Source organism: Marmota flaviventris, chromosome 5 (genome assembly GCF_047511675.1).
Source record: "Marmota flaviventris isolate mMarFla1 chromosome 5, mMarFla1.hap1, whole genome shotgun sequence".
Lineage (NCBI taxonomy): Eukaryota > Metazoa > Chordata > Mammalia > Rodentia > Sciuridae > Marmota > Marmota flaviventris.
Genome location: NC_092502.1, coordinates 159666082 through 159693598, shown reverse-complemented (window position 1 = coordinate 159693598; position 27517 = coordinate 159666082). Strand labels below are relative to the sequence as shown.

At 45.6% G+C, this 27517-nt stretch overlaps 1 protein-coding gene across 1 annotated transcript in view; it reads left to right on the top strand.

The window, feature by feature from the left end:
• The window catches only part of Adcy2 (adenylate cyclase 2), a 374991-nt gene that overhangs the window by 240559 nt on the left and 106915 nt on the right, over positions 1-27517 (top strand). Inside the window, exons 5-8 of the mRNA XM_027943896.2 lie at positions 16084-16232; positions 20973-21084; positions 23731-23858; positions 27251-27409. Of these exons, the coding sequence (XP_027799697.1) occupies positions 16084-16232; positions 20973-21084; positions 23731-23858; positions 27251-27409 (548 nt within the window). The remainder of the gene's footprint in view (positions 1-16083; positions 16233-20972; positions 21085-23730; positions 23859-27250; positions 27410-27517) is intronic.

The window sequence follows — 27517 nt, the reverse complement described above, 5'->3', positions numbered from 1 at the left end:
CAGACCCCAGTTAATGACATCTCTGAGACTTGATATGTAAGTAGTGCTTTATTTATTTTTGATGAACTCCATCCTTGATGGGATTTTAATTAGTCAATTTTTAATAGTACGGATAAATGATAAGCAAGGGAGGAATTGGGTGAGAGGAATGAAATGATCGTAAGCACTTTGATCGCTCCCATCAACAGCAGCCCTGTTCTTGAAAACCCCATATCGCATCTCCTCGCCTTGTACGTCAAACAATGGGAAAGGTTCTGATTCATCTGCCTTTGGGTAGAATATTATTATTAAACGTTCTGCTGCACATCAAGATGTCTGTGATGCTGGGAGATAATGTAGAGGCATTTCTTATTTCTCAGTTATTTTGGGCATTTCACTGCGACTTATTTTGACACTTTCCCAGGGGTGGGTTGCTACACAGCAAAATGCAGTCGAAAGTGAGTGAATTCTGTGTTTTCCTCCTTAATGATGCTCTCAGAAGATGGTGCTCCAGTGAGCCTGGGAATGTTCAAGAGGGAAATGGAGGAGGATTTATGTTTGATATTAATTACACCACCGAGAAATAGCTCCCTCTCTATCCCAGAGCTGCCTTGGAAACTTCTTATTGTTCACTGTGCGTCTGTTGGAGACGCCCGTGACAGCTTATGAATCAAACTAATTGTAACTCTTACTTGGTTATGAAAAAAAATGACATGTGCGTTCTTCTAAATTAAGTCTTTCTCACACAAATTACAGGTTGCCTCTGTGGATCAAGCAACATGTATTCTGAATTCTGACTGCTGGAGCATTAGCTGCTGAGTGGGGGAAATGAGACACTTTTGTTTGCAGTTACACTCAAGTTGATTTTTTTTTCCTGTATGCTTTGTGTAAAAACAAGTGTTACAGGAGTCTCCGTCCACCGTCTTCTACAGCAAGGTCAGGGAGACTTTCAGTCCAGCCCTTTCATTTGAAGGAGTTGAAACTGAGGCCAGAAAGGGTAGAGAGTAACCTGGGGCCCCATTCAAATCAGTGCCAAGCTCCAACTTGAATTTAGAGCTCTGGTTTTAATACAGCGACCTTATTTCCCTGTTCCATCCCGAATCCTGCCTTCCCATGCCACCTGGAGGCCACCAGCCACCTCAGTCTGATGTGTCAATACCATCAAGACCGGAGGAGGATGTGGGAGCTGGGATTCACACTCAGACTTGCTGACTGTGAAGCCCATACTCTGACCTCTGCAGTCTCCTCCATGACTGAGAACTCAGTAATAATTTGGAAATTGTTATTTCCCAAGAAGGTCTATTTATGACTCTTACTGTAAACTCCCACACGTCGGGCAGCACAGAGAGACAGACTACGGAAATCGTCATCATAATGCCCTCAACATAAAAGGCACTACCACTCTTGTCCTTCATTCCGTCGTGAATGACAATTCTAGTGTTTCTCTGGTGCTTTTATGTGTGAATTTTCAGAGAATTTTCTCTTCCCCAGGAGCCATCAAACTGCAGCCTGTGGGCAAATCCAGCCACCACCCGTGTTTGTGTGCATGAGGACTGAATCTTTTTCCATTGTTAGACGTGTGTGTATGTGTGTGTGTGTGTGTGTGTGTTTAAACATTGCTCCATGGCACATGAAGATCATATGAAGTTAAATTTTCATTTTCTGCCGATGAGGTTCATGGCTGCACTCTTGCACCTGCAGTGGGCTCTGGCTGCTCCACGCTGCCTGGCAGCAGAGCCTTTGCTGCAGACCGGGCGGGGAGCTTACGCTTTAACCCTTCACTCCCTGCCCCTTTTCAGGCCGTCTGAGGGGGACTCTGTCAGTGACAGGTCTCCTGGGCTCATAACTCTGCCCTTTATCCCTGAGGCATCTGCTAGCATGCCCCACCTCTGCAGACAAAATGGCTCCTTGGACCTGCCGTGGTCACAGGAGGATGTAATTGTATTGACCTAGCCACTCCATCGCATGCTGAGGTAAAACTGAAATTTAAAGGCATGCAGTGCCATGACAGGCAGTGTGACCAGATGTCTGGAGCAGGCTTTGTCCACCTCAGCACTCTGCACATTTGGAACTGGACACTTCTGTGTGTGGAGCTACCCTGGCTCTGCCGCAAGCTCAGCTGGACACCAGGAGGCATCTTGAGGCTCTGTCAAGCGTTCCCTGCTGGGAGGACAAGGGCTGGGCTGCTGGTTCAGAGTGGAGGTCCACAGCAAAACCAGTAATCAGGAGGAGCAGGACAGAAGAACATGACCATGACAGCTCTCCACACCAGAGGCCTCCCAGGGAGGCACAGAGCTGGGATCAAGAAAGGCAGACAGATGCCAGAGGGCACATCCTAGAGATGTTCCATTGTTCCAAAGACTCATCTGTGGGTCACTAGCTTGGTCCTGGGGCTCCTACCATTGATAACCTTTCATCAGCGGTACGCACCTTCCCTGACTGCTTTGACCCCCACCTGTCAGATGGGAGAGAATGGGGAGCCGAAAGATGACCTAGGAGGAAGGGCCACTCCCTGGGCTCAGGCTCCACCAGCAGGAAGCGGACACGGGAGTAGTGTCAAAGTCGCAGTGTACCTGTTAGTTGTGATGCTGCTGGTGCTGGCGGTCGTGGGGTGCCTAACCTATCCGGGACCTGCAGAGATACCTGAAAGTAGCCACCACACCTGACTTCCAGAATTCTGGCCTTCACTTCCTGTCTTTTCCCACCGAGGGGAAGATGGGCTCATTCAGTTGTTTTGCAGTGGGGTGGAGTGGGGCAGCTGAGGGAAGCCAGGGTAGCAAGGGAGAGGTCCCTTGGACAGCTAAGCTGGCGTCTTCCGATGACGCAGTGTGCACAGCCCCTGGAGGGAGCATTGCTCATTTCCATGAGGGACAGATGGGATTGAAATCCACCCCTCAACCTCCAGGCCTTTGTTTCTAACCAAGAGAAGCAGTTCCACCTCATTTTTGTTCCTTATCTCTTTCTATCACACGTGATTTTCCTGTCCCCGAGTCAGTAAGGGAAGGGCCTTTGGGTTGCCTCTCTCCAGGTTCATAGTGTTGGTCCAAATCCTCTGACTCTGTAGGCTCAGGGCCAAGTGTAGCCCCATCTTGTGCCCAGCCCTGGAATCTCCTCTCTCTTCATCACCTTTCATGTGTTTGGGCACTTATTATAATACTAGACCATGCCCGTTTTGTGATTTGGTTGTATTTGGTGAATTTTCTTTTTTACATTTTATAAATATCGAACTATTTTAATAGTTACCAAGGGAGAGAAGTTCTGCTCCATGGTTTTGATACAACACCGAGATGTGGCCAACTGTGCTGTTCATATCCTTAGGGTTAACAAAAACTCAAACCATAATTACTGATCTTTAAATACGTGAAATAAACTCCTAGAACTGTGAGGAACGCGTAGGTAAAATGCAATATCCCTGCCCGCTCACTCCTTCCCCTCCCAAGTGATTTGGACGACCTCTAGGAGAAGGAATGTAGATGAACGAGTTCATGAATAAAGGAAAGACAGTGGTCACTCTGACTGTAACCAGTCCTGGCTCAGAGAAAACAGTGAGGAGCGTGGGTTTGAGGGGTCGAGGGAGACTCCGAGCCTGTCGAGGCTCACACAGGACTCCCTGGGTGCCAGCCCCTGTCCCAAGACCCTGGTAAACCTCATCCCTTCAACCCCTCAGCCCCTCCCTAGTGAAGGAGGGTTTTTAAATTTCTTTTTAAATGAGAGGCAAGAGTAGATCTCAAAGGACAAGTAAGAACAAAACAAAATACAAAATTCAGTGAAAGAAAGTGTGCTGAGAGAATCAGCCATGAGCTTTTCAGAGTGATACCAATGAAATGGCCCAGCATTGTACCAATGGAGCTGGGTCCAACAGGGAGATTTCAGGCTTGCAGTGCCTTTTAGCTGGGGTAGAGGAGACCAGTGAGCATGCTGGGCATTGATACTGGTGCATTGTTGTTGGAACTGGGTTGATCTGCAGCCGATTGCAACAGGAAAGGGTGCAGGTTCACGGCTAAGAAGCCTTTGGTTGCGTAGACCATAGTGAACACAAGCATTTATCAGCATGATGTTTTCAGGTGATTGCTCTCAAGGTTAACAAATACTTCTACTTCACTTTTTAAATGCCAATTACTCTGAAGCATGATTATTTTTACTCTGTAGCTTTATAGTATTGAGTAAATGATAAGTTAGGACCAGAGGTATTGTTTTATTTGAGTTTCTCAGTTTTGATTGCAAGTTGCATAAACAGCCTGGGGTGCAGCTATTGAGTCAAAACTCCAAGTGCTTCTCTTAAAGATGTTCGTGGCAGCAGAGCTGCATGCCATAGGCAGAGGAATCCTGCTTTGAGCAGTGTGGCATGGTATGTTTTATAAATGACTGGAACTTTATGTCAGCCAAATCACTCAGTAGAGAGCAGAGCCTGCCAGCTACTTCGCTGGCTCATTGGAGAATTAATCATGAACAGGTGTAAATGCCATTTCATTAATTTCTTCATTTTCTTTCAAAATTGCTTACTAAAAGAAATATCCTCAATCATATCTGATTTTTGTTTACTTTTATTTTCTTGACAGAAAGTCAATAGGATTTTGTTATTTTTTAAAAAGCATTCTTTCTAATTCACATGGATTCATGACTACTCCAATCTCAAAATAAATGGGAAATGACTCATCGCTTTTGTAAACAGCTGCTTAATTTCCACTCTTTATCGTGTTTGTTTTAAGGCAAATCTAAGAATTATTTGCCAAGTGTTACTTTTTGGTAGAAGCCAAAATGCAGGGCTAGACCAAAACATGGTGGCCATCCCATCTCCTCCCCAAGGCCCAGGCCTTCTGTCTTATCCTACCTGGTGTAAGTCCAGCCTGGGCCAAGTGTTCAGACAAGAATGAGCAGATGAGAGGTCAGTGAAGACAGAATTGGACACCAGTAGAATTCACAGAAGGTCACCTTGGGATCCAAGAGAGCTGAGCCTGGACTTGAATTCAGAGTTTCTGCACTACCAATTCCTGGGGCTTCTCTTCTAGTGAAGCCTCCAGATTCACCGTAGAAATGACTTCACCTTTGGAACCATGAACATTGGAGGAGTCTGTCCTCCCTGTTGTGTCCAGTGGAAAAATGCACTCAGCTTTTCTCCATCCTGGAATCTGGAAGGGCTGATGACTTAATTTGACTAATATGAATGGGGAAGTAACCCTGTGCAAATTATGGATCCCAAGCCACGTGAGGACCTGAGATCTCCTTCCAATTCCTCGGACAGTGACCCTGAGACCACCAGGATGGAAGCCAGTGTAACCTAGGCTAGGAGAATGAGTGGCCAAACTTGGGAGAGAAACCAAAGCCCAGGAAATTCCCAGCAACAACTGCCAGACAGGGCCATCTCAAGGACCTGGCCAGTGCTCCAGCAGAAGATAGTCACGTGACGATCTGCAGAGGAGCCAGCACCCAATCCTTGAGGAGAACATGAGGAAAGCCATCGTGGTTCCAACCCACTAGTTTGGTGGAGGGGGAATTGATTTTGTGGCAATAGATGGCTGAGATACATTCCCAATATAAGCAAAGCTTGAACTCAGTCAGTGTGTGTGCACAGCTGGTGAGAACAGCACATGGTTTTCCGTAGACATCCCTGCATTCTACCAGCCGTCGGCTCTGTACGTGAAAACTTAATACTCTTAACAAACTGTTACTGTTTGACAATATATTTTCATAATCATGACAAAGTTGAGAATTTCCAAGTTTACATATGGTGATGTGGTTATTCATTCTTCAATAACTATGATTTTTTTTCAGATTTAGTATAGAATTTTCTCCTTTGCCGAGGCTTTCATTCCCATGCTGGTCTCAATTTTTGTTTCCTGGCAAAAACAAAACAACAACACAAAACCCCAAACCAGAAAACGAAAACCCTTGCCTGCTTTTCACTCTAGCAGGGCTGCCATTGGGTTCATAGTGATTCATTCCCTCTTGGGCTCTCCAATGCCGCACTCTGGGCACCTCCATCATCCGGGGAGCAGGAGCCGCACAGGAGGAGCCTTCACCCGAGTAATTTACATGAGCACTTGGACTTGCACCTGCAGAATACCAAACAGGAGAGTGCCGCTCATCAGCTCTAGCAAGATCGGAAATCAGAAGGGCTTCAAGAAAATACGTGAACTAATACTCTCTTCCTTCTTTGCGGTTCCTCTATAAATCTATGCAGGCAGAATTCACTAATGCATATCATGACAAAACTAAAAAGCATACATGCGTTTGGCATAGACACACACACACACACACACACACACACACACACACTCGTGCATCTCTCCCTCACTTCTTCTAGTAACAACAAGTACAGGTTTGCAACAATTTTCAACCCAGAATTCGGAATATGTTCCCATTTGTGTTGCCAAGTTCAAGGTCACCCCACAGTCCCTCCCAACACCTGATGAAATGGAAGAGACCTACAACGGAAAGAGACAGCAAAAATGGACGTTGACCCTCTCAGGCTCCAAGGACACTGAGGGCCTAGAAGTTAGCCTAAGCTGGCCACTGCCCAGGTCATAAGTGCCAGAGCTGGGGCCAGACGTTATCCTGACTTCTGTCATTAAAAATTCAGACCATTGTGTGAGCTTCTCGGTGGAGATCTTGATCACAGTGCGATGAGGCATCGGGTCACACATTCACACTCCCGTTCCTGTATCTGTCCAGTGAACATTTATCAAACGCCCACCTCAAGCCAGGCTCTGGGTCTGGACTGGGCGGATACATGGAAAGGGCACATTCTGGTCCACTCACACCTGATGTGGACAGGTGGCTTTGGTAGAGCCCAAGGGCCACTGCCAGGGTGAACATGCAGTGCTGAACCAGCTGGAGATGGGGGGGCCCACAGGATGGACGGCTGCCAGGGAGGAGGGGATGTGACTGGAAGCATGTCTCAAGAATTGGAGAGGGTGACCTTATGACATGGCAGTGCCAGCCGTGCAGCTCCCAGGGGACAGTGCTCCTCAGGGAAGAGGAGGAAGAAATAAAGGAAGGTGGTGGTGTAGTGCATGGTGTCTTATCACACAGTGGAGGGCTCGGTCATTGTCAGGTAGTGAGGTGGATAAGATCCTGGATGAGAATCACTTTTGTAAAACTAATAAGTCATACGATTCTCTAGAGAAAAAAACTACCAGTGACACTTGGAAGGAGGAGTCCCTGAAAGAAATCTATGATTCAGTTGCTAGGAATGAGTTTTCTGAAGACAAAGATCAAGCTTGGAAATATCCTGTATATGAAGATTCACTTAGGCACATGAGCCAGGATGTGGTCAGGCAATTGAAGCAGAAAATAGCTTTGATTCTTTTTTTTTTTTTTTTTAACCCGGGGATTGAACCCACAGGTGTCTAACCCCTGAACAATATCCCCAGGCCCTTTTTTATTTTTCATTTTGAGACAGGATCTCATTAGGTTGCTCACACCTCCCTAAATTGCGGAGGGTGGCTTTGAACCTGTGATCCTCCTGCCTCCGCCTCCCAAGCAGCTGGGATTGCAGTCACGTGCCACTCTTCCTGGCAAGAGAGATTTTATTCTTGAGTTTTGTTATGGTTTGGAGATGGACTGTCCCCTACTAGCTCATGTGTTGAAAGCATGGTCCCAAAGCAGCCAGGTAGCCCTGTTAGGACAGATTGTGAGGGCTGTGATCTCACCAATGGTCAGTCTATGAGATGGATTAATAATTAGGGTGGACTTGTGGGTGGCCACTGTGGACTGAGTGTGACTGGAGAAAGTAGGCCTTCAGGATCATATGTGTCCCTGGCCCCTTCCTGTCCCTGTGACTCTGCTTCCCTGCTGCCATGACCTGAGCCACCTTCCTCTTCCAAGCCCTTCCACCATGATGTTTCCAAAATAAACCTTTCCTCATCTGAGATGATCTTGTCAGGCATTCGATCTCTCTCTCTCTCTCTCTCTCTCTCTCTCTCTCTCTCTCTCGCACACACACACACACACACACACACACACACACTCACGACTAAGAGAAGTTTGAACCATGGTCATTTCATTTAAGTTCCATTTGAAAAAAATTCTGTGACTATGGTGGCCTTCAGCTTTGTGCTATGAAGATCTGTGGTGCAAGGCTGCTTGCATCTTTAATTTTTATCTGAGGAAGCTCAGCGCAGGGCTTGATTAATGCAGCGGGAATTAGTGCAGTTCTGCTGCCTCTCTTTTCTCATTATTATTCTTTCCACAGAACGTTGTTGTGCAGAAATGATAGGCACTTCGCTGGGCCCCAACTCCCTCAGGGCCCCAGGGGAAAACCAGTGTTTGAGGACAGGCAGAATGTTTAGAGGGTGTTACCTCCTGGGTTGTGTCTTTGGAGGTCACATGGAGACAAATAAGCAAATTTTAAGATCTTGACAGTGCTGGGGGATCCTGGGCTCACTTCCTAGGCCAAGAGGCAACTTTGCATTCAGAGGAGAAAATGCACAGACCCTCTTCAGGGCCCAGTCATGTGCTCAGGAGAGAAACGTGAAAAATGTCCTTGGTTCATTGTCTTTTCCAAAAAGCTTTTGGATATTAGCTCAATATACTTTGTGCCCCAACTCTTTTAAACTACACTGTATGTGCAGTTTAGAACATGGCCCAGGGCCATGTTCCAGAACATCCACACCCTAAGGAAAGACCCGATGCTTGATCAGGCAGGGCTTCTGGCCTAGGTTGGGTTGGCTCGAGGGGAAGAGGCTGGGGGCTGCTGAAGGTGCAGAAAGCTAGTGACACTTGTCCTAAGAACCATTTCTCTTTGAGATCTAAGCCTCCAACTTCAGCATAGTCAAAGGAAAGGACCTCTGTCTCCATTGGAAATTAAGAGACTCGATCACATTTGGGATCGGGTGGGATAACGATCCCTGTTGCTAACTGAAGCATGCTATTTATTCTTGGGTCTATTCATGTATGTTGTCTTTTTTTCCTGTGCATAATTTAGTTAACTAGTTAAGAGAAGCTCACCACTAACCATCTCCCCTGGTTCAAATTCCAACTACATCACCTCCTTGAAGTGTGACATAATCAGTTCACATCACCTGTTTGGTCTTTACCTTTCCTGTAGAAATGGAGCAAATTATCGTACCTAGCTCACTGGGCCGTTGGGAGAATTAAGTGGGATAATACTTACAAATGCCTTAGACCTGAAACTGGTACATGGAAAGCAATGGAAACATATGTATTGAATGGAAGAATGAATTTTGAACTGAGAGTACAGAACCCACATTCAAGTAGTCAGATCTGAAATTGAGGAGCAATCGGAGAGGTCCACTTCCATGTAAACAGAGAGGTCTGTGCTCTTTAGTCAGCAACCCCAGGTGCCCCAAACATGAAAGTTTAGACCTCCTTCCAGGCAAAAATGAGCAGCACCACGTAAGGACCAGTTCCCTCCTGCATGGGGCCCCCTTCTATTGGCCTCCTCCCACCTCATGCGTCCCATCAGCTCACTCTGGTTACATTGAGTTCCTGACTTTCAGAACTACACACCACAGAGGAGAACCCAAGTCTCCTGAGGATTCAGGGACGTCCAAGGGGACTCTGGAGGTGCCCCTGGGACTGGATGCTGGTGTGCTTTCTCCTGATCTTCCTGGGCTTCCCAGGATGGTGGCACTGTGCTGGGACATTCTTAAAATAGGAACCCCAGGCCAGCTGGTTATACCCATTGCTCTTGCATCCAGTGAGAAGTAAGACTTTGATTAGAGAAAATGGACAATAACAATGTGTATGTAGAATAACACCTGAGACCCAGGCTTAGAATGGGTAAATTCTCACTACTTCAGCTTTCCGTCAGAGAATATCTTTCAGAGAAGTGATTCATGCTTTTTACTGTGGAAGAAGAAATGTAAATGAGTGCAGAAACGTCCTCATATTTGGTAGGAGCACTTCCTGTACTGTGTGCTTCCTACACCACTTGAAGCAACCGCATCCCCTGGGCCCAGCCCTCTCCTTCAAGGCCTGCAATGCACACTTCGAGGGGTTGGCAGCACGGTGCTTCAATATTGTGACGACCTGCCCTGCAGGTGTGTCACAGGCTGGTGGCCTCAGCCTCCTCTGTTGTAAGTGTGTGTGTGTGTGTGTGTGTGTGTGTGTGTGGTGGAGGGATCAGTGGTTCACAGCCCAGCTTCCCAGAGCTTGCACCGTGAAGTTCAGCTCAGGGAAGAAGAGACCTACACAAGTGGGTAAGCTAAATCCCACCATGTCAGGACAGCTGTGAAAATCCTGTGCACACAAGGACTGAGGACAAGGGTTAGTGTGACCAGCACTGTAGACATTGCGTCTGTCCCCAAAGCTACAGTGTAATGTGGTGGGTACTGTTCACAAATCAATGTGGCTGGCAAGAGTAATGGTTTCCCACTTGTTCTTGTCCAGCATGGATGGGCTGCTACCTTCCAACGTGAAGAGTCTCTATGTAGGACACTGCTGGTGCCAAAAAGTTGGAAGCAAAAGCTTGGTGAGTCGTAACTCAGGCTCTTAAAACTCATGCATAGAAGGAGCACACATCACGGCTACCTCATTCTATTGGTTAGACGGGGTCATCTGGCCCAGCCTGTGATCATTGGAACAAGGGAGGTGTTATGCTTTGGATCTGAAATGTCCTCCCAAAAGCTCATGCAGCAATATTCAGAGGTGGAAAGACCTGATTATGAGAGTGCTGAGCTCATCCGTGGACTAATGCATTTGACCGATTAATAATTTGAATGGACTACTACGCGGTAGGTATAAAAAGGTAGGATGTGGTTGGAGGAAGTGGGTCACAGGGGGCATGGCCTTGGGGCCTGGATCTGTTGCCATCATCTTCCTGTCTCTGGGCTTCCTGCCTGCCCTGAGCTGAGCCGCACCCCTGCACCACACCTGTCCACCATGATGTTCTGCCTCACGCAGAGCCCTGAGCAATTAAACTGAGACCTCTGAAACTGTGAGACAAAATAAACTTTTCCCCTTCTAAGTTGCTCTGGTCAGGTAGGTCACAGCAACAAAAATAACACAGGAGGGATAGGAGAGATGGCCAGCCCATATTTCATAACAACAATTCAGTCTACTGCAAGAATTGTATGTATATAACTTTGTCACTTGTCTGATTTCCTAGAGCATGTGGCTGCATTCAAGGGTCACATTTGGATGTTAAAATGTTTGATTTTGCTCCTGAGACCCTTTGGCCAATCTGTTGTCCACGTGCGCTGCTGTTTATCTCGTTACCATCTCCTTCTGTTGATGCCCACCTTGACCTTCTTCACAGAGGCATTTCCAGAATGTGGTGGCTGGCCACCTGGACACTATGCATTGGATTTCTGGTCCACATCCAGGACTGTGGCCAGTCTCACTCGTCTTCTCCACAAGGTTGTTCAATCAGCACTGTCATTTCAGGGTCTCCTTATCTGTGGGTAGGTGACATTGTAGGGCAAGTCTAATGAGATCAGCTTCACTCTGGTGTGCCTTTCACTTGATGGTGTCTGAGTGTGGAGGTCTTATTGGTCTGATGAAATTCCCCTTCGGTCGAGTGATTGATGTTGGTGCGGTGTTGTGTTGTGCTCAGACTTCATGAGACCCCAGCTGTCCTCCTGCTCTGAGCGCCTGCTGTGCCCTGGTGTCCCTCTACTGGCTCTAAGAAGCATCATCAGCTTTCATTATCTCTCAGCAGAGGACTGAATGATTTTTTGCCCTTATGAATGATTTCCATTCCACTAGAGGCTGTATTTTAGAGAATTGAATTGACAGTTGATGGTAAACAGTTCAAGTCTGGAAATTCCAATTTACTGTCATCAGTGACTATAGACATAATTTATAATTCAACTTGATTAGCACTTTCCTCTAACTTCTTTTAACTGGATAGGAATTACATGTGAGTGGTAAATTCATTCTTTCCAACTTTTTTCACAATGTGCTTTCTAAAAGCTCTCTGGTTGTTTCCATGAACTTACAAATCAGAGTGGGTGGGGAAAGTAGCCTGTGGTCCTACAATTGGAAGGCACAAGGTTTATCTGGACGCCCCAGGTGACCACCGCCTCACTTGAATCTCTCTGATCCTTATCTATCTCTATTTCGCCACCTGGTTTTTGTGAAAATTGTTTCAATGAAACTATAGTATGTGACCAGGGTTTTTGAATTAGAAAACCAGCTCTACAAGCAATGAACGAACTTGTTGTTTGCAAGAGAGAATGGTGATTTTCTGAAGTGCATACTGATTTTAATGTGCACAGTGTGTTCGAGCTCCCTAGATGGTGAGGTAATCACGGCAGCTTTTCCTCCTCATGGGTGCAGAAGCACTGGCCACAAGTGTCTCACCTCGGCGTTGGCCCTTCGCCTCTCCCTGTTCACTCGCTGGGGTGCTCTTCCCGAGCCACATGGGCAGTCTCCTCCCTGCAGGCTTGCTCTGGATTCCCTCCCCAGGCCTCCCCTGTCCTCCAGAACTTGCACTCGCTGTTGGAACCCACCCGTGAGGTGTGATGGCTTAGGTTCTGTCCTTGGTGGGACACTTATTACCAGGCATGTGCAGCAGGATGTGGTTGTCTCTGAAACAGGGGTGTCAGCTTCCAGAAAGGACCAGCCATGGTAACATGAAATGCTGGAATCCACATAGACGTGGAGGCCCCGACCCCCCTACTCAATAGGCTATTTCCCAGACACCCTAACTGGGGCTCAGAGGCTGATGTGATCTGATTGAAATGGCAGAGAAAAGGTGAAGACGCACGCAGAGAAGACGCGCATCGTCTCCCATGCCAGAGCTCTTTCCACTGTGAAAAGCTGCTCCCCATCCGATGTAAGAATGATGACTTCTTTGTTTTGTCTTGTTATATGATTCGTCAAAGGAACACAAAGCAAGACCTTTCAAACAGGAGTACTCAGTGTACTCAGTGTGTGTGATTGACTAGTGATGATGCAAACACTCCAAGAAGGGACCTAGGAGACAGGAGCTTGTCTGGTAAGGAGAGGCAGCAACACTGCAGTGCTTACTAGAAAGCACTAGTACTTTGGGGATCTGCTGGTGATGCAGGCTGGGGCATCAGGGTGAGGATGCCTGGCTCTGAGAGACCACAAGAGAAGGTGTGAGCTGATGTGAGCTGGGGGAGTCCTGGTGCGTCCTCTTCCCATTCCCACAGGTAACTTCAGAATGCAGAGCTTTTAGTATTCCCTTTCACGTAGGCACTGAGTTCCCCCAGGGCAGGGTTAACCCACGGGTGGGTGGTGGAGCCACACAGGGACCAGCAGCTGCTTCGGGATCTGCTATTGGCCGCTCTGGTAGGTACTCTTTTTGGTAAAGAGAAGAATTTATAACAACACCCCTTTCGTTCATTGTGCTGGTTTGGCATCCTGATGGGATCAAATTACGCTTAAAATGATGACTAGAGATGAACATTCTGGCTAAGAAAAATTTACAAATTTTTATGGAAGGAATATTTCACCATTATCTTCCCTTTGAAAGATGCGACAACTTTAAAGGTTTATTATTGTGTGGATAATACACATCACTATGCCTTAGCTCAAAATTTAAGCACAGGTCCTCTTTGCTTACACTGGATTTTTCTATCAACCTTCTCCCACAAAAAAACAGCATATAGTTGTTGTATCTGCTTTGCATCATTATATTCAAAATACTTTGGAGCTCAGAGTGCCCTGGACTTTGATCAACAGAATATTAAAATTTACTAAATTCACTATAGAGGTTTTTCATAAGGTCCACTTTAAAAAAAAAATGAGTCCTAAGAAAAAAATTTATTCCTGTTGAACAAGAATTGGAGGTTTTATAAAAGAGCATGTTAAAACAAAACTCCCAAACCAAGCCAAGTTACTCACTGGATAAACTTTGAATAGGCCAGAATCAGTTCTCTGTTGTTACACAAGCATTTCTAACAAGAGGAGGAAGCAGTGGGGTGTGCATCCATCAGCTTAATGGACAACTTGACTTTCCGAAAGTATCCTGAAGGACTTTGTCCATTGTCCTTTGGAAGATAATTTCGCTAAGTGATATCTGGCATATTAAGCACCTAAATTTGTGTGCTGCTTTCAGATAATTTGGCAGAACACGCAGCTACATTAGAAAAAGCTGAAATATTAATGGAAATATTAACCTTGTCAGATTACCAATTGGGTTGAAATTTGTCCTGTGTGCCAGAATACTGGGCTTTTGTTTCTCCAGTGACTTCCTGGGAAGGCAAAGGAAAGATCGTGGAGCTTAAAAGTCTGTAATATTGGGGTTTTCTTTTAGGTCAGAGATATTTTAAAGGGGAGAAAGACAAACTTAAAAGAAAGAGTTTTGACTTTACCACTTTGAGCTCAATCCTTCCTGAGGTTCCTGTGGCCCAGCCCGGGATGGGCACAGAGACTGGGTCCTGCTCCTGAGCCCAACCAGAGGCTGTGCCCTCTGCTGATGGAATCACAAGGTGGTGGGGAAGCCTCTGGTGCGGCTGGCTGGCTGTTCCCAAAATCTTTATTGCAGACTAAATTCACTCGAATTCTTAAGTACAACAAAAGAAACAAATTGCTTTACATAACATATGAATTTTATTTTCTATGTATTTTCTAGCCACTTATAAAAAGTTAGTTGTCCTCTACATTTGGGTTTAAAATGGAGATCATAATTTATATTTGGATGCTAAATGAGACTGGGGGTGGGAGAGAATTACTATAAATGACTCTCCTTTTTTTTGGTCATGGAATCTGTGTCTTTCGGGAGGTACTGGCTCTTTGGGGTTTGGCATAGTCTTATGACAGAATGTAAGAGGAGGAGGGACGAGGCCTGGAAATGTCACTGTTAGGCTTATGCCAACTGGGCCCCAAGACAGGATGTGGGTGCAGTTGTTCACTTGGAGTGGTTCTGGGGGCAAAAGTGAGGGAGTGGACAGGGAGGGAGGCCGTGGTTGAAAGGGGCCTGTCACTGGTGGCAATAGGAACTCCATCCTGCTGGGCCCTCTAAGGGACATGCAGGACAGGAGAGGCAGATGCTCAAGTCCTCTGCTGAGACCCAGGAAGTGGCAGAGGGGAAACCCAGCAACCTGCAGTGCCCTCCCAGGGAGGCAGAGGGGACAGTGCTGGGCTGAAAAGCTGGCCATATTGGGCTTTTCCTTCATTAGGCATTTCAAAAGCAGAGAAAGACAAATTTAAGGGAAAGGGTCCTGACTCACCATGTCCAAATGCAGGGTTTTCATGGAGCCTCAGCCCATGGCCCAGCACTGACCACCAGAGGCAGTGTGCCTGCCCCACTGTGGGGACTCCAGACCAAGTCCAGAAGGACACCCACCATCTGTACCAACTGACACAGACCCTGGAGAGCCCGCTGGGGATTAAAATGCAGTAGATTAACCTTCAAAAGTCCTCTAGAATGACTGCAAACTTTCAAAGTTGCACTTCTGTGATAATTGTTCTAAAAATGCATTTTTCTTGAAGAGTCTGGGACAATGCCACCCTAACTAAAATAAGTATATACTAAAGCAAGCACAGTATGCCACGTGAGTATTTCTTACTTACTGGACTTGCCAAATTTGGAGAAATACACAAAGATTCACAAAAAGCTTGTATGCTGCGTCTTTGTGTTCTGCTTGCAGTTTCTCAAAAGGTTGTTTGGCAGAGGCTAATGTTTCTACTCATTTTGATAATAATTTTGAATCTCTAAAGGATACTGGGTCCTCATCACAGAGGAAATGAAATATTGGAATATATGCAACTAGCTTTTTTAGGACATGTGGAATATTAGTTGTCTTTCCAATGTGCAATAAACCTTGCACTTCATCTCTCAAATGAACAAGTAGGCAAAAATGAGCGTTTTTATCTTAGACTGACCACTAGTTTCTAGGATTTTAATATCATTCCTGCTTCACTATTTTATAATCAAAATAGATAAATAATATCCTTGGGGAAATAGCTTTGCCTTTCTCTATTCTTGGTGCTGAAAAACACTCATACATAGACCTTAAAAAATAATAAATAACATAATAGCATAGTTTGACCTCAGAAAACTTGATTTTTTTCTGTCAATATGCATTTCTAGGATCTATATTTTCACTTGTATGAAATCGTCCCACGTTGGCCTCATTCCAGGTCAGTGGTGATTTCCAGGACCTCTTGGCTGTCTCCACAGTTGTCTGAAACATGTCCACTCTTTCTCGCCCCCCACCCTGGTTTTAGGAGCGGCTTCTGCTCTCCCTGCTACCAGCTCACATCGCCATGGAAATGAAAGCTGAGATCATCCAGAGGCTGCAAGGCCCCAAAGCAGGCCAGATGGAAAACACAAACAACTTCCACAACCTGTACGTCAAACGGCACACCAACGTGAGGTATGCATGCCCAGGCCCTCCGCGGCCGTGGGGGTCCGCCTGCCTGTCAGGGGCAGTTCCCCCTGCGAGCCTTGTCTTACAGCATCACTCCTCTCTAGCTGTTGGTTCTGCACAGGTGGAGCAGGTCCCACCCCATTCATCCCTCTGAGCCTCTTGGGCCATTAAGATTTAAGATAAGAAGATGTGGTCCTCGTAATGGACAGAGTTGCCTTCCATAGTTTGTGATTGTTCACAGAGGGAGAGAGGTGGACAGTGGGTCCTATCCCCAAGGCCAGGTTGCAGTACGATGAGAGTGAGTGTCCCTGGCTCTCCAGGCACAAGGACTGATGTCCCAAGGTGGGCTTTTGGGGGCAGGGCCTCTGTGATGGACAACTAGTGACAGAGGCCACAGGGGACTGATGTGCAGCTTAATTAATTCATCATGAAGTTTCTGCTGTGCAAAGGCTGGTTGATTACACTGGCTTCTCAGGGAGTCACCCTGGAATCGTAGCACCTGGGAAGCTAACCTTCTGTCATCGTACGATTGTGGCCAGAACTGTGAGGCCTCGAAGCTGGTCCAGGGGGCAGTGCCAGGACGCGGGGGCACACCAGCTGATCCCTGTCCCAGTAGATGCTCAACCAAAGTTAACATTCCGTCTCACAGGATAAGAACAATGTTGAGGCTTCCATGTCTCCTGACCTCTAGAGAGGACCTGTGAGGGGCCCTCATCTCAAACTGAATAGGGGACCCCTCCTGTCCCTGCAGAGCCAGGTCCATCACTGGGTTCCATGCCCCACCCATTCTGGTACCTCTGCTTTTGGGGGTTTGTTCTTCGATTCACTGATTATGTTGATGTGGTACTTTCTACGCTAGGTTAATAGTCATCTCAATAAGTAACCTGTGCACGTATCCACCTCATTTGTTGTGCTTTGGTGGTGTTAGCTGAGTTGTCAGAGAGGGTACTTGATCAATAGTTCAAACATCACCACAGCTGAAATTGGTTGAGCATCTACAAGAATTGGGATCTGGCCAGTGTACCCCTGAGTCCAGATTCTCCACCTCAGGCCTCTAGGACCAGCTGCTTTAGGTCAAGGCTTTGATGAAAATAAACTTTAACTAAAACCTAAATACATTGCAAGGATAAGTTTACCTTGACGTCAGAGCTTAGAAAACTTCTACAGAGTCAATAGTATGCATGACCCAAGCATACAAAGATGTGAACACACAGTAACAAACTGACTTTGGAAAACAGATTATAGAGAAATCAGTCAAGTCAGAACTAAGGAGCTAAAACATTCAAGAAAAAAAAAATTTATTCTGTTAATAGCATTTACTGTTTTTTTTTTTTTTTCTCTAAACACGGCATCAGGGTAAAACCTCGCTGCGTTGTTGTGTCCTGATTCTCCGTGGCCTTTCCCTGAGTCTTGCCCATCTGTTCTGAAATGTTCACAGACTGACCATAACTTTAAAAAAGTTCAATGAAATTAATAAAGCAGGAACAAGCACACCTCCCTTAATCTCATGCACCGTCCACCTCTCTAACTCCCTCTCTTTCCTAGCTCAGATCCTAGAAAGAGTTTGCTGCACTCTCTGATGGCCTCCCTTGTCTTCTCTCCCTGCTGAAGTCGCCACTCTCAGGAACCCCCAGGCCACAGAACTAACTTGCCAAACTCCTCCCAACTGGTCTGCATCCGCATCCCACTGACCACGTGGGTACTCTGACCCCTCTGACCTGGTCCTGCAGTCCCTTGATCTCCAGGGTATTTCATTTCCTTTGTTCTTTTCCATGGTCTCCTCTGTGGCTTTCTGAGTCTAGCCTCTCCTATAGATAGGTCAGTGTGGCCAGACGGAAAGTTAATATTCCAACTCACTCTCAGGTTCCTCTGTTCTCTCCAGCCCTCCCCCAAGACTTTAATCCCCCTGTAAATGAGGCTGACATGTGACCTATACAGGACTACCCAGGCTTGGGCTGTCCAAGACAGCACCATCAGACTAACACAACCCATGATGAACTAGTCGTCTCCCCTAAAGCTTGCTGTGATCTGTGCAAACCTCGGTTCCTAAACCCCATTTCACAGCCAGAAACTAGTCTTCATCTTCCGCTCTTCCTTTTCCCAGTTGATCCCACCAACATCCAATTAATAACAACATCGGGTCCATCTCCTTCCACATCTGTCTGCTTCCCTCCACGGCCCCCCACTATAAACAGTTAAAGCCCTTCCACAGGGCTCTCTGGACTCCAGGGAAATGGTCCTAACTGATCTGCCTGCTTCTGGATGCACAGCCAGAGGGACCTTTACAATAGGGTTGACCTGGTCAGGTTCCTTCCTGAGTGGCCCCATAGTACCCTGTTCTTCTCTTCTTTGCACATTAGGTCACAATTTGTGAACATTTCAGAACTGCCAGCCTGCTTATTTCTTTAGAATTTTCTGCAACCAAATAACCTGTACACCTGCCTAAGGTATCGACAGCTCACTCATCACAGGGCTGCTTTGACCTCCAAAAGCTTGACCACAGGAAGCACTGTGGACTTGTGAACATGAGGAAGTAGAGTCAGCTGCCTCCTGATTCTGCTTGGGGGTCAGACGCTCTTTTCTGAATAGGCAGACTTAATCCTTCCTTTTGGACCACAGCTCAGGGTCAGCCATCCCTGCCTGCCTCTACATGTGATCATGGGAGAGGAAGGAGTGGATCTAGGGGTCATCTGGGCAGAATGGAGAGCTGCACCCCAAAGCCTTGGTTTTCCTAGAACTATCAGAAGTCTCCTGTGCTGCTGTCCATCTCTCAAGGTGAAGCCAAGGCCTGTGCTGAGCTCAAGGAGTAGAGGTCCTGCCCTGATCTGCCAGGGCCCCTGTTGCTTGGTGCTATATTATTTTTTGTCTTGTTTTTATTGTGATAAAATATTCATAACATTTATATATTAACCATTCCAATTGTACAGTTTGGTGAGATTAAACACATGCATAATGTCCTGCAACCATCTCTACCCTCTACCCCAGGACATTATCTTCACTCCACACAGAACATCTGTCCCTGTTCAGCAACAAGACCACACACCCCTCCCTCAGCCCCTGTGGTCCTATTCTGCTTGCTTTCTCTGTGGTGTGTCTGCTCTGGGGACCTCACTTAGGAGGCATCATGCACTGTTTGCCATTTGTACCTTGCGTTTCTCACTTAGCACGATGTCTTCTAGTGTTGCAGCATGTGTTGGAATTTCCTTTCCTTTAGCAGCCGATACTCCCCTTTTCTGTATACACCACGTTTTGTCTACCCATTCATGTGTTGATGGGCATTCAGGTTACCTCTGTCTCAGCGGTTGTGAACAGAGCAGCTGTGAAGGTTTGTGTGCACGTCTGTTCAAGTCCCTGATTCCAGAGCTGTGGAATGTGCACCCAGAAGTGGGACTGCTGAATTCCCTGCTATTCGATTGAGTGATTTGAGGAGTGAGCATGTCATTTTCTCTGGTGGCTTTGCCTTTACACCAGCAAAGTACAAGTTTGCAGTTTCTCCAGGTGCCCAGCCCTGTTCTTTTCTGTGTGTTGCTTTTGTTAATCAAAAGTAACAAAAAGTGACTATGTAATGCTCATTATTTTTCTTTCATGGTGCTTCTTAAGCCAGAGCATATTCCATCTCAATGTCAAGCACCAGGAGGAATTTAGGTTTCTTTATAAGAACTTTCCACAAGTCAGAGAACTGCTGTTGTGTAGGAAAGGTAGTGTCACGCACGTGGCTGCTGTGTGTCCCTGTTCTAAGCCTGTACACAGGCCTGGGCCATCTCACAGCAGCCTCCACCCTCTGCTCCTCCCAGGAGGGGACCACACAGTTAGTCCCCACAGTGACGACCCTGGACCCCTCAACAAGTAATCCACACACCCCCAGCTTTCTTTCCCGGTTCTCTGCCATGTTCCTTTATAGAGCTTACCAGAGTGTAGGTAGGCATTTACTGATGCCTTTGTTCACTGGATGCACCAAGCCAACTGAATTCTGACATCAGGAAGAAATCCCGTGTCTGCTTCATCCTGGCAGGTGGCAAGTACTCCAGAATCACTTGTTAAGTAGTCTATTATCTTAAAAAAGAAGATTATTGCCAGGCCTGGTGGCACACAGCTCTAATCCCAGCAACTCAAGAGGCTGAAGCAGGAGGATCACAAGTTCAAAGCCAGCCTTAGCAACTTAGCGAGAATCAAACAACTTAGTGGGACCCTTCTCTAAATAAGATATAAGGGACAAGGGATATAGCTCAGTGGCAAAGTCCCCTGGGTTCAATCCTCAGTACCATAAGTAAATAAATAAACAAATAAATAAACATTATTCCATTTTATTTCCTTGGAGCACTCCAATCAGGATTGGGTTTTACTATTTGCCTCTCCCCCTTAGGACTGTTATATATACATCATGTAACAATTCAGGTAGTAGCATGCTCAGTTCGTCACCAGAGTTTCCCAGGTGTGATGGAAGTTAGGATAGGCATCACATAAACATGAGGAAAGGTGACCAGAGAGAGGTCAGCACGGCGCATGGGTGAGGTGGGACTTCTCTCCCTAGTAATTCTTCATTTTAACTCCAAAAACTGGACACTAAGAAAGCACTTAAATGGGCAATTTAACAAAAGTGTTATACATTCTCTCTCCAAGAAAATAACATCTTTCTCATGAAAATACAAAGTATAAAAGTCCCAATACTCTTGTAATGGAAAAATTGTCATGATTTTCTTAGCAAATGCCAAGCCTTAAGTCTGTCCCCACCCCGTGTTCCCGTAGCATCTTGTACGCCGACATCGTGGGCTTCACGCGGCTGGCCAGCGACTGTTCCCCGGGGGAGCTGGTGCACATGCTGAATGAGCTCTTTGGGAAGTTCGACCAGATCGCCAAGGTGAGCAGGGCTGCCCTCCCCCGAGAGCCCGCGGGAGACCCGGCTTCCTTTCCCTCCATCCCACTATCCATATCTCCCTATTTTCAAAAAAGCACCCTTCAGGAACGTCGTTTGTAAAACTGGCTGGTTTTATTTGCTGTTGAGCCTTGATGAGTCTCAAGCCCGTATTCAGAATATGAAATGCCATGGCTTCAGATTCTCACGTTTTCACCCATTTTTGAAGCTTCTGCTTGTGTGTTCATCAGCTCCACGTGGTAAGCCATTCAGCACAATGAGATTCCACTGCTGTACTCTCGGCCCGGTGCTGTTGGGAGGCACTCCAGGGCCATTTCCAAGTCGAGGGGCTGCTGAGGTCATTCTAGCTCATCTACCCACCGTAGCTACCCTGTGCTCATGTTGTCAATGGGACCCTGGAGACCACCTAAAATAGGACAATACCCTGGGCAAGCCCTGCACTTACTGCCACCTCGTGTTCTCCTAGCCTGGTGTGCCACTTGTGCAGAGGTACAAGCTCAGGGCCGACCTGGCATGTGCTTGTGGTGGGAAAGTCCACATAGGGGATTATAGAGGTTATCTAAAACTGCCCTGAACCTTGCTTGTTGGAACTTGGAGGGTTGCTTGTGAGACTTGCAGCTCTTTCCTTCCCATAAGACATTTCCAATCAGCCTAATTCTATAAGTTGTTCTAAAAAAAAAAAAAAATAGTCCATTATGCCTATTTATCAGTTACTTATATGTGGAAGGGATGGTCCTAAATTTAGTTTGCTGTGTGGTTGAGCTCACTTTTTAACAATACAGATCATTCCAGCCAAGTGTCTTAGGAAGAAATCTGGCCTGCAGATGTTGGAAAAATCACTCTTGGGTGCAGCTTCCCAAGTTTGTCCCCTAGGCTGCCTGGCAGCTCTCACTGGGGACTTTTAAAAATCAGTGAGATAATAGCTCTGTTTGCCTCCTTCACCCACACAAGGAAGGGCTGAGCTTTATAGGTGGTCATTTATGGAAAGAAAAAAGCTGAAACCTAAACAATAACCTACAGTTTTTCATTAATAAGAGATCATTGTTGGAATACCTGGTCATGGCAGGAGGAAACACCCCAACTGTGGCTGGTGGTAGCATGACTCCACTGTCCACAGGATATTCTCTGTTCCCTGTGAGTCTCAGGGTCCACATTTTCCATTTTGGTAGTAACAATAGTCATATTGGAAAAGGGGCATACCCTACTCCGGTATGACTTAATCTGAACTAATTGCATGGATTCTATTGACACATAAGATCAGATCCAAGTATTGGGACAAATGTCATGTATAAATTTGGAAGAATGCCACTGATTATGCTTAGCAGAGGTACTCAGTGTGACTTCCTCTAAACAAAGGAACAGAGGAATGTCTAGGCAAAATCTGAGTCCAGCCTGGGTACACTTGGTCCATCCATTGTAGTTCAAAATGGCAGCCCACTTTGGACACCAGTTCATGGCTCACAGCTGGACAACATGGACATAGAGAGTGCCATCAGCAAAGGTAGCCCAGACAACTGAGCAAACAGTGTGTGAAGCTCATCACTTTAAGCCAACAGACTCAAAATCATTGTCATGCACTCTTGCTAACCCTCATGCTTTCTACACCCAGGATGTCTATTTAGGGAGTGTGGGAGGGCAGCCTGGCTAATAAGTAATTGTTTGCCTTTTTCTTATTTATGATATTGTTATTGGAATTGATAGTACTATAAATAAGCACAAAAATATGTCACAGCTTGTGAGCTATTAGGGAAAGAAATATGTCAAATCTTCAAATATTGGGGAAAGAAATATGTCAAATCTAACTCATGCTCAAAAGGAAAAAGATGTCATGTTTCTGATGGTGTTTGAAATTGTTCAGTTTATACACAAACCTGTATTAGCATCAAAGGAAAAATTTTGTGTTTGGAACATCTTTGGTTTTTGTTTTATTTTGCTGAAGAGTCTATATGCTGATTGAAAAGGTTAGAAATGGATGGGATGTAAGATTGATGCATATATGAGTGTAGTTAATCTAAAAACAACTCAAGTCATGAAAAAAATGAGTTGTTCAAACTTTATATTGAAACAGTTTAGCCTAAAATCAGAATTGAATTTTAAATTACTTGGCGGTGTTGAATGGAGGCTTATTATTAGGCTGCAAAGATGTTTATCAGATGCTGGTGTCTACAGGTAACAATCTGCTTCAGGTTTAAAATTAATGAAGAAAACCGCAGCCTAACGGAGAATGACATAAGATTCTTAAGTCCCACCGAGCTGAGCTCTGGCCATCACCTTCTGCTCTGAAAGATTCTGCTCTGCATCAAATGCTTTATTTCCCCCTCCATGTTTGGAGATGTTCAAACTGAAGAGAATGATCCTACTGTTTCCTCCTCTGCTTCTAATTAAGTGTGAAGTTTTCTCTGTTCTCCTTTTTCTTCCTCTTCCCCTTGATCTTCCTTATTTCCAAATAAGCATTGGGTGGGGGTCGGCCATTCTTGCTGGTCAGGGAAGGGAAGCGTGAGTTCTCATTTCTGTTCCCACCTGCCCCATCTGCCGGGGCCGTGTCAGTAGAACCAGCGCTGGATGGCATCCGGTGACTGAATCATCACACCAGTGTATGGTGCAAATGGATTCTGTGATTTCTTCTTCCAGGAGAATGAGTGCATGAGGATTAAAATTTTAGGAGACTGCTATTACTGTGTTTCCGGACTTCCTATCTCTCTCCCTAACCATGCCAAGAATTGCGTGAAAATGGGACTGGATATGTGTGAAGCCATAAAGTAAGTGCACTGTTTAAGGGTTTTGTTTTTTCTTTGACATTTAACCATTTTGAGTTGTGATTCTCACCTGAATCTATTTCTATTTTTTCTGTCTACTGTTGCTAAATGCATTGCTGTATATTTAAATATAAATATGCAGTTACCCATTTGTTGGTATGTGAGTAGTGCAGTCCAAAGTAAAACTTCTGTAAGTTTTTGCTATTGTCATTATCAGCCTTATGGAAACGAAATTGGAAATTTATGGGAAGACGCTATTTTGTTTGTTTCAAAGGTGATTTTTAAAATTTCTGAGCATTTTCTTTGATCTCAAGGAGAAAAATCTGCACTGTGGCATCTCTCCAATTTCTGATGAAAAAGATGATTACATAAACTGTAAAGAAAAGTGGTTTTTACCAAAGACTGCAATTAATATAAAAATGCAATCCAGAATTCCTTCATTTAGTCAACAATGCTCAGCTCTGTGAATGAAGTTTCAATCAATATCTGTTGTCTGCATTATGTCTATAGTTTATTTTATTGTTCATCTAGAGAAGGTTTGCATTGGATACTAATATCAATACCATTGGCAGATACTGGGAAAACAAAAGGTAAAAGGTGATTTTTGTTGGCAATACCGTCATCTTTCTTTAGCCCTTTGTAGAAGCTATTCTTAAATGATAATATCTTTTGTTTGCTGATTGCATAATTTATGGACATTTTATTTTTGAGTCATCTCAGTCAAGAGGCTTTTTCCTTACCCTCCACAGTTTTTGTTTTGTTTTGTTTTTTAATCTGAAAAGACTTGAAAAAAGTACTCGATGTTCTAGCTCCTTGTCTCAAAGTTAGAGCAAGTAAGGCCAAGAGGAAAGTAGGAAGTCCAGGGGTCACTTGCTTGCCCATCGTGTATGCTGACCACATGTTGAAGTGACTAAAATGTTAGCAGGTGCATTTCTCAGTGCTGACCCAGGAAGGTAAAAGGAGCCCCAGCTTCAGCCCCTGAGGCCACGATCTCCCTGAGGGGAGGAGAGACCTGCATGTTCTATCCAGATCCACAAGCTCAGCAGCAGACCACTGTGGTACCACTGGGCAGAACGGGAATGGGAGGGAAGTAAAGCGAGAAGGGAGGAGTAGTCGCTGGGGACTCCGTTCCCCTGTACAGCATGCGCTAGTGGAAAATGACCGTTCTCTACTTGCTTATTCCCATAAATAAGTCCTTTGCGTGGTGCACAAAAAAATATCGTTTTGACTTTTTTCTAATGTAACCGCTCTGACTCCATGTGTCTAGGTAGACATGAATCCAATCAGTAGAACTAATATGTTTTCTTAAATTTATAACCTGCTCTGGAGGCAACCCCAGGGTTGGTTTGAAATTCAAGGTGAAATGGGTTCTATTGGAGGAAAGAACTTTCCTTGAAGAAAAGTATCTTTCTCGATCTTCTTTTCAAGCAAGTGTGGGAAAGAGTTTTATGAAGGGCAGAATTATGCCTATCAACAACTTTGAATTAAACTATCCATTTTTTTCTCTGAAGCTTGATTTCTGCTTTCAAATTAACTATTTTATATTTGCATAACATAAAGTTATTTCGATGTGCTGAAGAGCTTTAAGGAGGAAGAATACTCATGGCTTGTCCCAGTTTATAAGAAACGCCTTTTTATTACATTATTTTATGTCTATGTCACATGTTGTTTTCTATATATTGAGACATTTGGGTTATATTTGGGTTATACCACTGTCACATATGCAATTTGCTGACGTACGTACGTACACTCAGATGTTGTGCAGACAACGTCCTCCAGAACCTTCTACTGCTCAGGCAGAGGCTCTGCACCCTGGAAGTAGTGACTCCCATGCCCCCTCCCAGCCCCTGGCCATCACTATTTTCTGTCTCCAGTTTGCCTGTTTTAGGTGGTTCCCCTGAGTGGAATCGTGCAGTGTCTCTCCTTTGGCATTGGCTTCTTTCCCTGGGCACAGGGCTTTCTTGGCAGGACAGCCTTCCCTCATGCAGACACACGGCCGTGTTTCCTTTGTCCATTCAGGGTTGAAGCATCGGCCCTGTCTGACCGTGTCCACACCCTCAGCCATGCTGGCAGTTTTGAGGAAACTCCCCAGCGCTTGCTCGCCTCAGTTTTCAAATCATACCATGGCTCTGTGTCCCAGTGACCTGCCACCCACTGACAAAGGGACTCAGCTTCCTCCCTCTATCATGTGTCACCTTCTTGTCTTATGGCTGACAACAGGTTGTCCGGTCACACCTCCAGTAATGCTGGGGACAAAGTGGGCATCTCACAAGTCCCAGGCACCCTTCATCGACTCTTGTGGCCTCTCACATGATTCTTTGTGCCATTTTCTCTCTCATTTGTGTTCTCATTTCTTGAACCATGGGTGGGGATGAATATTAGGATTTTAATTTTTTAAGCTGTGGAAGGATACTTCCCCACCCCCACCTCCCAGGAAACCACTTATTTTTGCATCATGGGCCTGTTTCCTTTATCACTTTTGGCATGCCCAAGTGGTGCGTTTCATCACAGGGCCCCGCCTGTGCCACTGTGCCATTTGGGATGTTAATGATGCGTCTCACCAGGACTCAGTCTCTTTCTCCTCGCTGTGTGCATTGAGACCTGTTGCTTTCCTCCACATTTTCTCTGGGGTTGCTTTCCCCCATGCAGCCAGGGTCATCTTCCTGCACTCTTCTCTTACAACAGAACTTTAAATGAAAAATGGATTTAGTTGGAGGAAATGAAGAAGCATTGCCCGGCATTTCCATTTTCCCTATTGAAGTTCTTCACTTGTCTGTTAAGGAGTTAGTAATAAAGCCCTAAAGTGTGTTTAAAACAAATTTTTAAATTAATTTCTTTTGCAGGATATGTCTTGCATTATTAAAACTTTTCAATAGTATTTCTTCTCTTCTTGATTAAAGAATATGCACAATTGTAAAAGCTTCATCTCATGATTTTTTAAAAAAAATCTTGATTCAAGCTAATGTCATTACCAAACTCTCTGTGTTGAGTTCTCTTGTTAGCAGAGTATTCACTGGGGGCATGCACCCAGGGAAGCACTAGAATTGCAAATGGAGTCTAAGACCATTCCTGAGGCAGTGAGCACAGCAGGGGGCAGCACTGGACAACCAGGAGTTTCATGCATGTTGTTGAACCGCAGGCTTGGTCATCTCCATGATCTGGCCTGATCTGGCGTTACCAGCCAGAGATTAGAACTAGGGTCCAATCTGGGAGCTGCTGAGAAGAAGAGCCCTTCCTCTTGGCTCAGGGCAGCCATCTCCCGCCACAGGAAGAACTCGTGGCAGCATTTCTGACAACCTAAAAGATTCTGAATAATGAAATGCCAGGGAAATTGGCCAAGAGTGAAGGCAGAAGAGGATGTGACTGAATTGTGACATCACTTCCCTTCTCTTTAGGAAAGTGAGAGATGCTACCGGAGTCGACATCAACATGCGTGTGGGAGTGCATTCAGGGAACGTCCTGTGCGGTGTGATTGGTCTGCAGAAGTGGCAGTATGACGTGTGGTCACATGACGTCACCTTGGCCAACCACATGGAAGCTGGAGGGGTCCCCGGGTAAGGCCAAACCTTGGATTTCTGTCTGCAAGTTGGCAGCACAATTAGAAGGGACAGGTCAACAGACTAGTACCTGCTTTGACCTTGATGACTTCTCTTGCTACACTG